General features: G+C 35.6%; 1 protein-coding gene across 6 annotated transcripts in view; it reads right to left on the bottom strand.

Moving 5' to 3' along the window:
• Positions 1–14,617, bottom strand: part of dnajc6 (DnaJ (Hsp40) homolog, subfamily C, member 6) — a 48,876-nt gene that overhangs the window by 23,419 nt on the left and 10,840 nt on the right. For 5 of the 6 annotated variants that reach the window (XM_058779777.1, XM_058779775.1, XM_058779778.1 and 2 more), the window contains one exon: positions 5,010–5,160. In XM_058779777.1, the coding sequence (XP_058635760.1) occupies positions 5,010–5,160 (151 nt within the window). The remainder of the gene's footprint in view (positions 1–5,009; positions 5,161–14,617) is intronic. The other variant, XM_058779776.1, reaches the window with a different exon arrangement.

Here is a 14,617-nt window from a genome sequence, read left to right on the forward strand (position 1 = left end):
TGATTACATTTCTGAAGAAAAAACAGTACTTTTTACTCCTTACATTTTTATTTTATCTTATGCACATTAAATATGGTAAACGGAAGCTCAAACGTGCATGCTTGACATGAGAAGCAATGATCATTGTTTCATGCATCAAGCACACATATTTCTACTTCATTTATGACTTTCATCAGGTAAATGTCTGGCTTCAAAAGTTCACCATCAAATCCGAGGAAGCATATTGAGGTAGCAAAGTTGCATTTTCCCAAAAAATGTTTATTCATTATTTGTTCTGTTTTGATAGAGCCATTAGCTGTGTAATATATTAGCTGAATGCACAAGATTGAGTGCAAATAAAATCAGTGATGATAATTTAAATACCATTAATATTTTTGTGGAAATATTTTCTTAATTAATTAAAAATCTCCAAAAATGTTTAAATAAGCATTGTGTATTCATGTTTAGTGATGTTCTTACCAGGTAGTGGATAAGTTGTATTTATAATATGTCATTATATGACACATTGAGTAGGAATCAGGACTGTCAATGTTTTTTTTTTTTTTAATCTTTTTAATTACATGATTTGCTCATTAATTAATCTAAATAGTAACAAATAATTATTTATCAATATTTGCTGAGAAAAAAAAAACTCTAAAAGCCCCAAATAAATAATTAAAAGATTAACAACACACAAAAAAGTGGCCTTTCAAAACGTTAATGTTGTATGTTTTAATTCTATGACTCTCCTCATTAATTCAACACATTCTAGTATTCTGTGTGGAATATGTTTCCATCCTCTGCATCACATCTTGCTCTTCAAAGGGATAGTTCACCCAAAAATGAAAATTCTCTCATCATTTACTCACCCTCATGTCTTCCCAGATGTTTATGACTTTCTTTCTTAAGAAGAACACAAGCAAAGATTTTTAGTCCAGATAATGCAAAACAGAACCACTTCAGAACCCACACAAAGTGAACACGATGGTCAAATGTAAAATATTAGTATTTGTATCCTTCTTACATAAGCCTATCATTTCACTTAAGAAGACACTGATTCATTAACGGGTTGCATGCATTACTGTCATATTAACTTTGTGTAGTTTTTGAAGTGTCATTTTTGGATGTCCCATACACGTGATTTCTTTTCCCCTAAAACTCTTAGTTTGTGTTCATCTGATAAATGAAAGTCACGTGGGATGGCATGAGGGTGGAAAGGATGGAGTTTCGTATTAATCCCTTTCCCTGTATTTTTTTTCCCGGTGTTCCGCTGTGCTGCATTTTAATTGTTGTTGCACTAGATATACATGTTTGACCTGTACCATTGCATTTTGTTTCGTTTTCTCCCTTTAACCAAACTTCTGAATGTCTGTCAGAAAAGAAAGTACTTCTACTTTTTTAATACTTGAGTACAATTTAAAGTTGTACTTTTTTACTTTTACTCAAGTATGTTTTTGGCCAGATACTTGTACTTTTAATTGAGTAAAATTTTCACTGAGTATTTGTACTTTTACTTGAGTCAAATTTTTGAGTACTTTTTACACCTCTGTTAATTATCCAACATTGAAGTCTGATAGCCCTCTCTGATGGCCCCCTCCAGTACCAGGGCTCGCAAAATCGCTAGCCCGACGTCCCGGGGCTATTGTGTTTTCCAATCGGGCTACCAAAATGTATCACTGCCTGCCCGACGGGCTCCTTAAATACAGATCTCCCGCGGGTCCTTAAAAACTCTGAAAGTGAGTTGTATCAAAATTAAGGCCATAAAAAGTTTTAAATACGTTAAATGGTGTAAGAAATGTCCTAATTATAATTTCAAGAGGTCTTACAGTTGGGGACGGAAAGACAAGAGTCGCGATACGGCAGGATTAAACTTCAAAAGGCAATGATGTCATTGAATAAATATGAGCGCTGCACGTTTCAAGTCAAAACGCGGCGCGGATGTCTTTATGCGAATGTATCTGAAGGGAACCGACTGTCCTCAGAAACGTGTCATTGGCATTTTAATTTCATTTTACCTATAATTCCTGATAAAGCAGCGTTTATGAGCGCAGAGCTGCTTTGTGTACAGCGTTTCCGGGGAAACCGCAATATTTCAGCGCTCCTAAAGCGCCACCTCGTGGCAGAGAATGAATCTGCATTTCCAAAAAGCCTTTCTTACTGTTTATGGTCAGATCAATGCAAATATCAACTCATGTTTTTACGCAGCAAACACATAGAGTTGTAAATGAGAAAGAAGTTGATGTGCCTTCTAAAAATCTAAACAATTAAATTAACATAATTTATATGCTTGATTGATCCCTTTTCATAAAAACGGTCTATAGCCTGAAACGCTGTTGTATAAGATTTGTTTTTGTGAAAACCTGTATCTGAACTGTAAATCATGTAATTTTATGGCTCAAAACTGTGTTACCATAGACATTGTCCAACCCCGCTCATTCTGTGTTCATTTTACTTGTGCGGCTCTTAAAATGGGTCATAAATTGCCTTAAATATATTTTTAAAAATTCTGCAGAAACCCTGTAAATAGTGAAATAAAATTCCTTCCTTCATATTTGTTGATATTTGTGTATTGAAAATATTTTTGATTGACATTTAAACTCCTATCTGATTTTCTATATTTAAAAAAAATAATAATAATAATAAAATAAAATAGTAATTTTTTAATTCAGGCTAGTTAAATTAATTTTCGGGCTACCAAAATCTGAAGAGTACCTGCCCGAAGGGCTACCAGGGATTTTGAAATTTTGCGAGCCCTGAGTACGCAACTAAAAACTGCAATATTACACACTTAATTTTTTTGCTTCTTCTCAAGTTTCTTTTAACTCTAATTCTTGCTCTATTAAAATATCTTAAAGGATTACTCTACCCAAAAATGAAAACTGTCATAATTTCCAAACCCATATGATTGTTCCCATTTCTTTCTTGGAACATAAAATATACGGAACATAAAATATATTTTGAGAAACGTCTCATTGTTTTTAACCAAATATTTTTTAACCAAAGTATGTTATAGACTTTTAATTAAGACGCTAAAGAATCATATCAACTTGTGCAAAAAGGGCATCTAATGACCCCTTTAAAGGGAGCGCTCCTAATCTCAGCTTGTTACCTGTATAAAAGACACCTATCCACAGAAGCAATCAATCAATCAGATTCCAAACTCTCCAGCATGGCCAAGACCAAAGAGCTGTCGGGATGTCAGGGACAAGATTGTAGACCTACACAAGGCTGGAATGGGCTACAAGACCATCGCCAAGCAGCTTGGTGAGAAGGTGACAACAGTTGGTGCGATTATTCGCAAATGGAAGAACACAAAATAACTGTAAATCTCCCTCAGTCTGGGGCTCCATGCAAGATCTCACCTCGTGGAGTTTCAATGATCATGAGAACGGTGAGGAATCAGCCTAGAACTACACGGGAGGATCTTCTCAATGATCTCAAGGCAGCTGGGACCATAGTCACCAAGAAAACAATTGGTAACACACTACGCCGTGAAGGACTGAAATCCTGAAGCGCCCGCAAGGTCCCCCTGCTCAAGAAAGCCCGTCTGAAGTTTGCCAGTGAACATCTGAATGATTCAGAGGAGAACTGGGTGAAAGTGTTGTGGTCAGATGAGACCAAAATCCAGCTCTTTGGCATCAACTCAACTCGCCATGTTTGGAGGAGGAGGAATGCTGCCTGTGACCCCAAGAACACCATCCCCACCGTCAAACATGGAGGTGGAAACATTATGCTTTGGGGGTGTTTTTCTGCTAAGGGGACAGGACAACTGCACCACATCAAAGGGACGATGGACGGGGCCATGTACCGTCAGGGCCAGGGCACTGAAAATGGGTCGTTGATGGGTATTCCAGCATTACAATGACCCAAAACACACTGCCAAGGCAACAAAGGAGTGGCTCAAGAAGCAGCACATTAAAGTGGCCAAACGTCAGCCTCGAAACCTTAATGACTTGGAGAGGATCTGCAAAGAGGAGTGGGTCAAAATCCCTCCTGAGATGTGTGCAAACCTGGTGGCCAACTACAGGAAACGTCTGACCTCTGTGATTGCCAACAAGGGTTTTGCCACCAAGTACTAAGTCATGTTTTGCGAAGGGGTCAAATACTTATTTCACTTATTAAAATGCAAATCAATTTATAACTTTTTTGAAATGTATTTTTCTGGATTTATTTTAGGGCTGGGCGATATATCGAACACGATATTCATGCGCATCTCGTCAGTAAAGCCGGTTCCGTGATTAGCGCTAAATCTCCATCACCTGTTTTCAAATAGAGTGCCATTTAATACACAAAGCCGTAGTTCACTGACAAGCTATGCAATATCGCGTTCATTATCACAGATGAATCGCCTTTGATAATGAACGCGATATTGCGTAGCAATTATTCTGTCTCTCACTGTTCAGATAAACCTACCATTAAAATTATAGACTGATCATTTCTTTGTCAGTGGGCAAACGTACAAAATCATCAAATAATATTTTTCCCCACTGTATAGTTTAGTTACTATTATATACTTTTCAAGAGGTAATATTTACCTTTAAGGTACTAATATACCATTTAAGGCTACATAAGGTACAATGATGTACCTTTTAGCTTTTGAAACTTATAGGGTAATGACCCAGTGGTCACTCTTTCCTGAGAGTGCAGATGCCATGTTGTAACAAACCAACACCATATCTGTTTGACTGACCATATATTCAATACTAACACACAGACCTAAAAAGAGTCATTACATTGAGGAGTCCTGTTATATTAATAGTAACAATCGTTATACAAAACTAGGTCACCAGGAACTCTATTGAAAGACCTTGACTCTGTTTTCTCTGAAGTCTTACACATGAACACAAGTGCAAACATGCACAAAAACACACAAATTCATCATGGTGGGGAATTTCCACAGACTTCTATTGTTTTTATACTGAGCTACATTATTTGGTATGTTTAACAAGCTGTTTTCTACATAGGGGCAATGTGGCTCTATGTGTGACATTTGATGTACACAAAACCATGAATACACAATGAGAACTTACGTGGCCACTTGGTTCATAACCTTGGTAGAGGTGTCTTTGATGGTGTCTTTCAGGTTGTCCTTGATGTTGCTGAAGAACTTTCCAGCACCTCCCTTAACCATATCCAGAAGTCCCCCTCCATAGTTTCCATCCATATCTGGTGACGGAGGGCCTTAAAATGATCACAATTTCATATCTTTCAACAGACATGCAGACGGAACACCACAAACACACATCTTACATGTCATGACTAGTGATAGACTGGAATATCCAAAAACCACTGCCCAAATTTTTTTTCTTAAAAATCTGAAAATATATATTACAAAAGTTTGGGGTTGCTAATCTCTCATCCTCCCCAAGTCGGCATTTATTTGATAAAAAATACAACAAAAATAGGGTAACACTTTACAATAAGTTTCATTAGTTAACATTAGTTAACAACATTAGACAAGACTAAGAAAGAACAATACTTCTACATCATTTATTAATCTTAGTTAATGTTAATTTCAGCATTTACTAATGCATTATTAAAATCACAAATTGTGTTTGTTAACATTAGTTAATGCACTGTGAACTAACATGAATAAACAATGAACAACTGTATTTTCATTAACTAACATTAACAAAGATTAATAAATAGTGTAATAAATGCATTATTCATTGTTTGTTCATGTTAGTTAATACATTAACTAATGTTAATAAATGACACCTTATTGTAAAGTGTTACCAAACATAGTAATATTGTGAAATATTATTATTTTTAAATAACCATTTTCTATTTTAATGCAATTTGAAATGTAATGAGTGCCATTACTCCAGTCTTCAGTGTCACATGATCCTTCAGAAATCATTCTAATGTGCTGATTTGGTGCTCAATAAATATTTCTTATTGTTATCAATGTTAAAAAACAGTTGCTGTTTAATATTTTTGTGGAAATGGTCATGTATAAACTCAGCAAACCACTAGTCAAGACCACACATTATGCACGCTTATAAAATGACTAGCATGCTGACTAAATAATGCAACATGCACATCAAACATTTTTTAAATAGATGTCTGATGCCGATCACAGAGCAAACTCAAGTTCAAAGCATGTGCTTATCGTGTTTATCTGAAGGTTTAGATTCCCTTGTAAATACAGTTACTATATACTCAAAGATCACAACCTGCTCTTCTAAACTATGAAAGTTTCACTAAAGCATCCTCATACTTTAAATAGGCTAATCAATAACAAATGCTACTGTATGTCAAATGTGCATTAGATGACCGTACGAAGCTGTGTGTAAGTGCAAGAGCCAATAAAACAGACATGAGGAAATGGAGAAAAGAAAACATTAAGCATCTGACATGTTTATGAACATGCGTCAGTCTAGCACACTAAACCACACCCATATTCAAAAAATCTGACTCAGCCACCACCCACTCAACTGCAGATTTTATACACACACACAACAGTATTGAAAACAAGTCTGCCAATTCTCGTCAATAAGGCAGGTTACAGTATTTGGTGGTCCAACACTGTCATGCATCATCATTCTGATACATAAAGATCCTACCACTGTCAGTGAGATTCACACAACCCACAGTTCCTCAGTTACTCTTATTTATTATTGTTTTTAATTACGGACTGGAAGTTTATGTCATAAAATACATGGCCAACATCATGTGGTCCTCCCTTTGCCTGCTATACGGCTTCCACTCTTCAAGACTTCTACTCTTTGTTGGAACGTCTGCTAGTTTTCACTCACTTTAAAACACAAGTATCAGTGAAGTCGAATATTCTCTGGGGTTCAGGGTTTATGCAACAGCTACAAATAGAGGCCAAATCAAAAAAATAGGATGATGAGCATTCCCATGGCCAAACCAAGCCGTCTGTGGATGAGGGTATAAAGTGAGGACTGATGGGACGTTGTTCTGCTTCAGTTCACAGATGATGAGTGAAAGGAGAATTTTAGAATAACATGACAGTCATTTATGACACTTAATTCTACAAAAACAACAGCTTGTTCCACTTGTCATGCGTCATTGCGCCATTTCTTTCCAGTTTCGCGCAGTACATTCCAGTTTCGGTTTATAATCCAGTCAAGTGTTTACAGATTACAAAATGTATACACCACCCTTCTGATCCAATCGAAATTTAATTCAGATCGAGCTCAATCGGATCGATTAAGGTGTTTACATGAAGGCTTTTCAGTCTGATTGAGCCATTGATCTGATTACTAACAGATTATTTGGTTGTAAGCGTAGTAAACGACGTGTGTTCATATTCACGCTCTTGCAAATCATACTAATGCAAATTTCAAGGAAAATGTTTTTAAATAAAGATTTAAAGAGCTGTCGGAAGCTTACGTTTAGCTTCTTACTTATGGCAAAATTTAGGCTTCAAAATTCATAAAAGTTTGTTCATGTGTAAGACCGTGTCCTAACTACACGCGACGTGACAAGATTCCAGCGACAAGCAATTTGGGTGTCCACACCAGACGCGATGCGACACCGCGACGCGACAGAATCAATCAAATATCACAGCCAATCAGAAGCGTGTGTGGGCAGGCTCTCTCTGGAAGCGCACTGCTCTTGCAACAAAATGGATACGTTTATAATCTAATTCATAAATATTAAACCTTTTTAACATCATTAAATGTACATGAGTGACTGATAACATCTTTGTCATGGAATACACTTGTTGGTTCGCAGTGAGTCCACAGTTTTAACGGTCATCTTTGCTTTAAACTATTTTCAAGATCTGAAGTAAGCTATCTGTTGTTGGTTTCAGTATGGCTATAAGGTCACGTAATATGATATATAAACTCATATTAGACACATTTAACTTTGAATAAAGCACATAATCACCTGAGATTATCAACTGTCATATAGTTTGTATGTTGTTGTCGCGACGTCGCGGAAATAGAAACTGTTTCTAAATTAAAAATTTTGCGTGTCGCCATCACGGCTAGTTAGGACAAAAACTCTGATTAACATGGAAAAGATAAATTTTATCGCGTGTCACAGCGTCACGTCGCGTGTAGTTAGGACACGGTGTAAAGATTATTATGAAGAACAAAATATGTAAAAATAATAAACTTCTATTGGTCACAGAACTTATATTCTGCAATAATCTTGAAAAATCTTGAAAAATTGTATAAGGTTTTTGGCTTTGGGTTTAAGTCTTGGGACAGTGCGCAAAGTATACTTTAGGCTTAAGGATGCCTCACATACAGCTCACGAAATCAGGATTGTGTTGTATGTAAGGTATTGAGCAACAATTGCCCCATTGTAAAAACAAAAATGCACCGCATGATCAAACATTTAGGTGAGATAATTATATATTTTTGAAAAACGTCAAAAAAATGGCCCTGCGTCATTATGTCACATCTGTAAACATGAAGTTGTCCTGGCTACTAGGCTATCTCAGGTGAGGATCCTGCAGGTGGCAGATTGTTTAGCCTTTTCTCACAGCAGCTAGAATAATTAAATGTATCATTTTGATGGCAGATTGTAATCCAGAAACGATTATGTGTTTAATAGGGATGCATCGATCCGATACTCAGTATCTGTATCGGCTCCGATATTGGCATTTTCTACCGGATCAGGTATCGGTCAGACGAGACCGATCCAAATCCGATATTGTGCGAATACTATTCTTTGTTATTGTTAAGCCCCATGAAAGGCACAAAAACATTATAAAGCACCATAAAGTCAAAGTCCAAGTGTTCTGAAGCCGTCCATATTTTAATGTGAGGTACAGATGAATATTTAAGTCGTTAAATTCAAGTTCAGAACTCTTCTCTCCGCTGCGGCTGTCAGTTATCCTCCATTCAGCATTCACTGCATGTCGTGTTCAGTTATGACAGTCGATGAAACTCTCTTCAAGAGCGCACAATAACTGAGATTTAAAACTGTTAAAAGAAAAGGCTAAACTAACTATTGCACAGATTTAATACACTACGCATCAATATCTCTTTCCTTTGTGCTTTGAACTTCTCTATGCGGAGCGGTGCACGCTGTGACTCCGTGTTGCATCAAGCACATCATTCTGCGCACGGGATGCGCATAAGCGCTTTGTGTCGCTCTGTATAGAGTGGTGGAACTATGATGTCACTTTGTAGGTGAAAACCCGAAAGTCTATGGAAAAATCCTATTGGCTTTTTGTCGAGGGAACCAGTTTCATGCTAACAGCCGGTCCGCCTACAAAGTGACGTCATAGTTCCCCCACTCTATTGGAGATTTCCGTATTATAATAATTTTGCGCAATGAAAGATTATTTATAGCATTTCTTGTTCTGTCCTGTGATAGGACAGAAAAAGAAAGGCTATTAATAATCTAATGTATAGTACAGTAATGGAGGCAGCGACATATGATAGATAGGACTCCTCTATGTTGCTGCCTTCATTACTGTGCTATACATTTAAAAGAAATGTCTTTTAATTTTATAGTTTATGTTTATATATAACGGTCATTGACGTATAAGGATTTTCGACAGGCAAATTTTAAAATACAAAAAATAATATATTTTGTAGTTGTTCAAACATTAAGAAGATTGTGTACACAAATTCATATACAAATTTTAAATTAAGTGATTTTAGTGTTTTTTCATCTAGATGAATCAGCCGTAGCCTTAAAAAATGTCATGTGGTGCGACCATGATTTATATTAAAATTAATAAATTTTCTTAACATGCTTAAATTTTTTTTTGGATGTTCTCAGTAATTGAAGTGTTTAGAAACAAAGTATTTGCATTTCTTTTGAGTTTTTGCACATAATGATCTCATATGTTTGTTCTATAATTTCAGAGTTGCCTTCTTGTAGTTAGCAGACTTATTTTTTCTGTAAATTGCATAAAACTGATAAAAATATTTTTAAAATACCATTTACTTAAGCATACTATAGCAGTGATTCATATTTCAGCCACAGAAATTAGATGATTTATTTTTTTAATTAATACAGTTATTGCCATTATTGGTCGAACCACATCGTGTTGTCAGTGTCTTCTTTGCTCCATGATGTATTTTTCAATGCATGAGAACATAATGTGTGGCATCAAAGTGCCACGGTTTGTCGGATGGTTTGTCTGACGTAGCAACAGTAACTAAGGGCGGGTCTTTGCTAAGGATCAATTTAGAGTTGCTGGCTCAGGTTCTGAAATGAAATCATAAACATCTTTCTTACAGCAGAAAAATACATCTGGAGTTTGTGCTTAACTGCAGGGTCAGAATTAACATGCTGCCTACGGTGAGTGTTTATTTTAATTTGCTTGGCAGTGGAATCTGGTAAAATAGATTAAAATAGTTATTAATAAATATATAATAAATTACTAATAAATGCAAAATTACCAAACTAAAATTAGATGCTCTAAATTCCTATTTTTTGCATTTTTTCTCATATTGTACAAAGATTACACATAAATCGCTCGAAATGACCCAAACTGCATAAAAATCTATTCCAAATGATATTAAAATAAAGTATTTTGTGTATATAAACCATACAGGATTACAAAACACTTTGGAAAACATGCCAAATAGTGCAGAAAATTAATCTGAATAAATTTAGGGTAATTTCAAAGATGTTTCCAAAACAACAGTTATGGCCGGGCGGTCACACCACATGATGTTTTGACACTTTGAATAACAGAAAAATTACAAATAACTAATGTACCAACTTTGAAAAATTAAAGTTGGTACATATGTGGGAGAGGTACTTCTTATATATGGCATCTTTTTTATGCATTTAAACCAATTTTTAACTGAAAAAATGCAATCGGACAGAAAATGTAGGCGTCACGTCATTGACCCATAAATACATTTACTTGTTTTCACTAATGTATTTTACAACAATACAAACTGCAATGTGTAACATTTTACCAGATTTAGCCCTACACTTATTCACTTTTATTTGTTCCCTACTAAATAATGTTATTTCACTAAATGTTTAGATTTTAAAAAATTGTGCACTCATGATTTTTCTAGAATAACTTTTGCTGCTAAATTATCCACTAACCAAGTAAGTTAATAGCATTTTTGTCATAGTTTATGATTATATATTTTTTCATTTTATATTTTTCATTATTATTAAGTTTAACACACAATAAAGTGACGATCAGGTCAACACACAGAAGTATAGAAATTCTACATTGATTTAAAAAAAAAAAAAACAGCACTGGTATCGGATCGTATCGGAATCAGCCAATACTCTGAATTTTCTGGATCGGATCGGATCTGAAAAAATGGTATCGTTGCATCCCTAGTGTTTATGAAACACATGTGAATGAAATTAAATTGTATTCCAGTTTTAAATGTGCTTTTGATTACAGATAGCCTGGGATTACACAAGATTTGTATTTTAAAGAAAACCAGTTCGAAGGGAGCATAGTTTGCTTTTTGGGTTTTGCGAGTTTTTCCGCAAGTAATAAAAGTATGAAAAGCAGTAAACAAGTTTCACCCAAATTTAATTTGTCTTTTAATTAGTGAAATTTAAACACATTTAATTTTTTTGGTAAATAAAGGGGATTTACTATTAAAATTAAAATATGGAAGAAATATTGTGTGTTTATTTCTTAAAAAATAAAAAAACAATTTCAACAGTAGTAATAGTATCACATACATTCAACTAAATAATAGTAATATATTTCTGGCACAATGTCTTTAAGATAAACTTTTATTTTGACGGGTTGCCATGAATACCTTTCAATTTCTGTGTGTAGCTATATGATATGAAGCTGGTTTTACTCAAATGAAACGGTAAAATGCTCGTGAAGTGACTCTCAGAGCAGTTCTGTAGATATTGTTTATGTATTTATGTCCTCATTGAGACGGTGGATGCTGAAATCACCACGAGCGTCACGCGCGCTTCAGTGTGTGTAACATTAGTAAAAAAAAAAAAAAAAAAAAGTGCGTCTCTGCCATTCATTCATTCACACACACACACACACACACACACAGAGACTCGCAGAACATGCGGGATTCATATCTGAATCGACTTTTGCGGCTTAATATTTACAGATACTAGTCCATGTTGCGCTTTGATTTAAGTGTAATGACCTACTTTTGATTAATTCATCCAAACTTTGACAAATTCCGTGACATTCCGTGCTAAACTGTAAATTCCATTGTTATAACTGGATTCCGAGATTCCGTCCGCGTTTTCTGCATCGCGGAAATCGTTGGGCCGTACGGGTCAAGAACTGGGTTGACCGGGTATTCGGTACCACCGGTACTTAAAAAAACCTGGTACTGTGACGTTTTCATTTTTTTTGTACCGACTTAGTACCGAAGTACCGGGTCTTTTGACAACACTAGTAGCCAGTTAGTTCCATGCTATTTTGTGTGTATAAGACAAACGTGTACAAACTTCAAAAAATTATATGTAATCACAACAGCAAATTTCCATTCAGAAACGTTTTGTAAACGTTTTCTGCTTGACTCTCTTCATTACCGCTTTCTGGGTCTGATTCTGGCTCAGTTGGCACATGCAGCTGTCGCCCGTGAAGGTAATGGGCGTGTAGTTTCCGGACAATGTGCAGTACGCAGTTTAGCCAATCACAACACACCGGCCCAACTAACCAATCTGAGCCCATTGCCTGTTTCTGAGGGAGTGGTTTCAGAGAATCAGGAAGTCAACCGGTCGTTCAAGTGACAGAGGAGAAAGCGGCTTACAATAAAGGTGAAATATATGAAAAATAAGGCGTTTTTTAACAAATGAAACACGAAGACATGTTATATTGCACCCCATAAACACAATCAAGCAAAGAAAAAAAGCAGTAAACCACCCCTTTAAAATAATTTCTTAATATGAAATTCGAATGGTATGACAATTAGATATTAGACGGTAAAGAAATTAAAATCTACACACTATTCTCATAGCCAACGCAAAGCTGATGTTGTTAACATTAATAATTTGAGAATAAAGTATAACAATAATAATACTTTGCCAGGTTTGATGTGATATGAGCCAACCAATCTTTAGATTAAATCACCATTGGTAGCATGATTTATGGTAATGCTTTTTTCCTCAGTTGGGCAGAACTTACTTGTTCAGATGGCAATATACGGTGAAAATTCTTATTCGAGTCATATATTCCAAGACATATGGTAGAATCTGTGATTGCGAAGTACAGTAAATATCCTCACCAGTGCGGTGACTGACAGCTACACATTCACCTCAAAACATTAGATTCATCCACGCTGAAGCCATGCTGGAGCACAGCCCAAGCAAGCAAGATAATTCCGCACACAGCTGCAATTCCAGGTTTTCAAACAGAGATGGCGACAAAGAGGCAAAACTTACGAACTGCAGCTTTAAGAGTCACTTCATTTCCCTCCATTTTCAAAAATGAAATTCAGGCCCTGAATAAATGTCTGTAAAAATCCTGATTGGAATATCACCATAAATAATTCCACATGTTAAAAAGAAGAGATCGGTATCGGTAATAGAATCGGCAGATACTGCTTCCTGTGATCAACGATCAGTGATCGGCTCCAAAACTCCTGATCGGAGCACCCTTAGATGACTCACTCGCTTGCTTTGTTACTGAATGAATCAGTGGTTTTGAACTAATTAATTGAATGAATGATTCAATGACACACTCAAAAAGACAGTCTCTTGCCACCACCTACTGGTGTAATGAGTGGAATCTTTCCTGTGGAAAGAGACATCAAATGAAATAAAAGTGATCTCGATTCAAATCACCAAGATCTTACAGTACACAACAATGATTCAGATGTCTATTAACACTTTGTATGTTTCCACTGGTGAAATCATACACCATTACACTGATGTGCTTTGAAAATTCTATTTTTACGCTGCTGCTGTTTTGTTCTCAACACTGATATCTACGGTAGCGATAAACATAAAATAGATAGAAAAATAGGTCTCCACTGCTCGCCTGTGCTGCATTTCAGTGTAAACAAACATGACAGCAAAGATAATCACATACAGATGATAATAGGCAATAATTATTTAATAATGATAAAATTGATCATTATAAAAGTTTAAACAACAGTTTTGTCCTCAAATTTGTTTGGTCGAATAGCATTCCAGTACAACTGACTTTTCAATGTTAGTATCCTTTGCTTGTCTGTTGTTGTTTTTTTTGACTCCCTCATTTTGTTATAACAATAGGTGGAGGCAAATTACTTTTTATGAAAGAGCCATTCATTCAAACCCACTTTATTTATTTAGGAATGAAACAAGGAATGAAGCAATTAAATGCCTATTAATAAGTCACTGTATCACTCATTCAACTAATTCATTAAAAAACTATTTTGTTGAAATTAATAAATATTTAATATTAATCTTTTTTAAAATCCAAATTTCATACATCAGAAATATATAATCTTCTCCCCCAGTGACAGGTTGTCTAACAGGGGTGTAGCTAGACCCTTTTCACTGGGGCATGAGCCCCAGTGAAATACTGCTGTGCCCCAGTTAAATATTACTGATAAATCCTGATGTGTCAATGAAGATTACTGTATACCAACCTGAGAATCATTTTCTCAGATAATATTTCAGCAATCAAGTCGTGTGTTTTTATCAGCTGTTTAGAATCATAAACTAGCTAGGCAGGTTTGCAAATGATCACTCTTTTGATCTAATCGGTCAAACAGTTTTACAAAAAGGTCTGAAATTGTTCACG

Source organism: Onychostoma macrolepis, chromosome 06 (assembly GCF_012432095.1).
Source record: "Onychostoma macrolepis isolate SWU-2019 chromosome 06, ASM1243209v1, whole genome shotgun sequence".
NCBI classification, from domain to species: domain Eukaryota; kingdom Metazoa; phylum Chordata; class Actinopteri; order Cypriniformes; family Cyprinidae; genus Onychostoma; species Onychostoma macrolepis.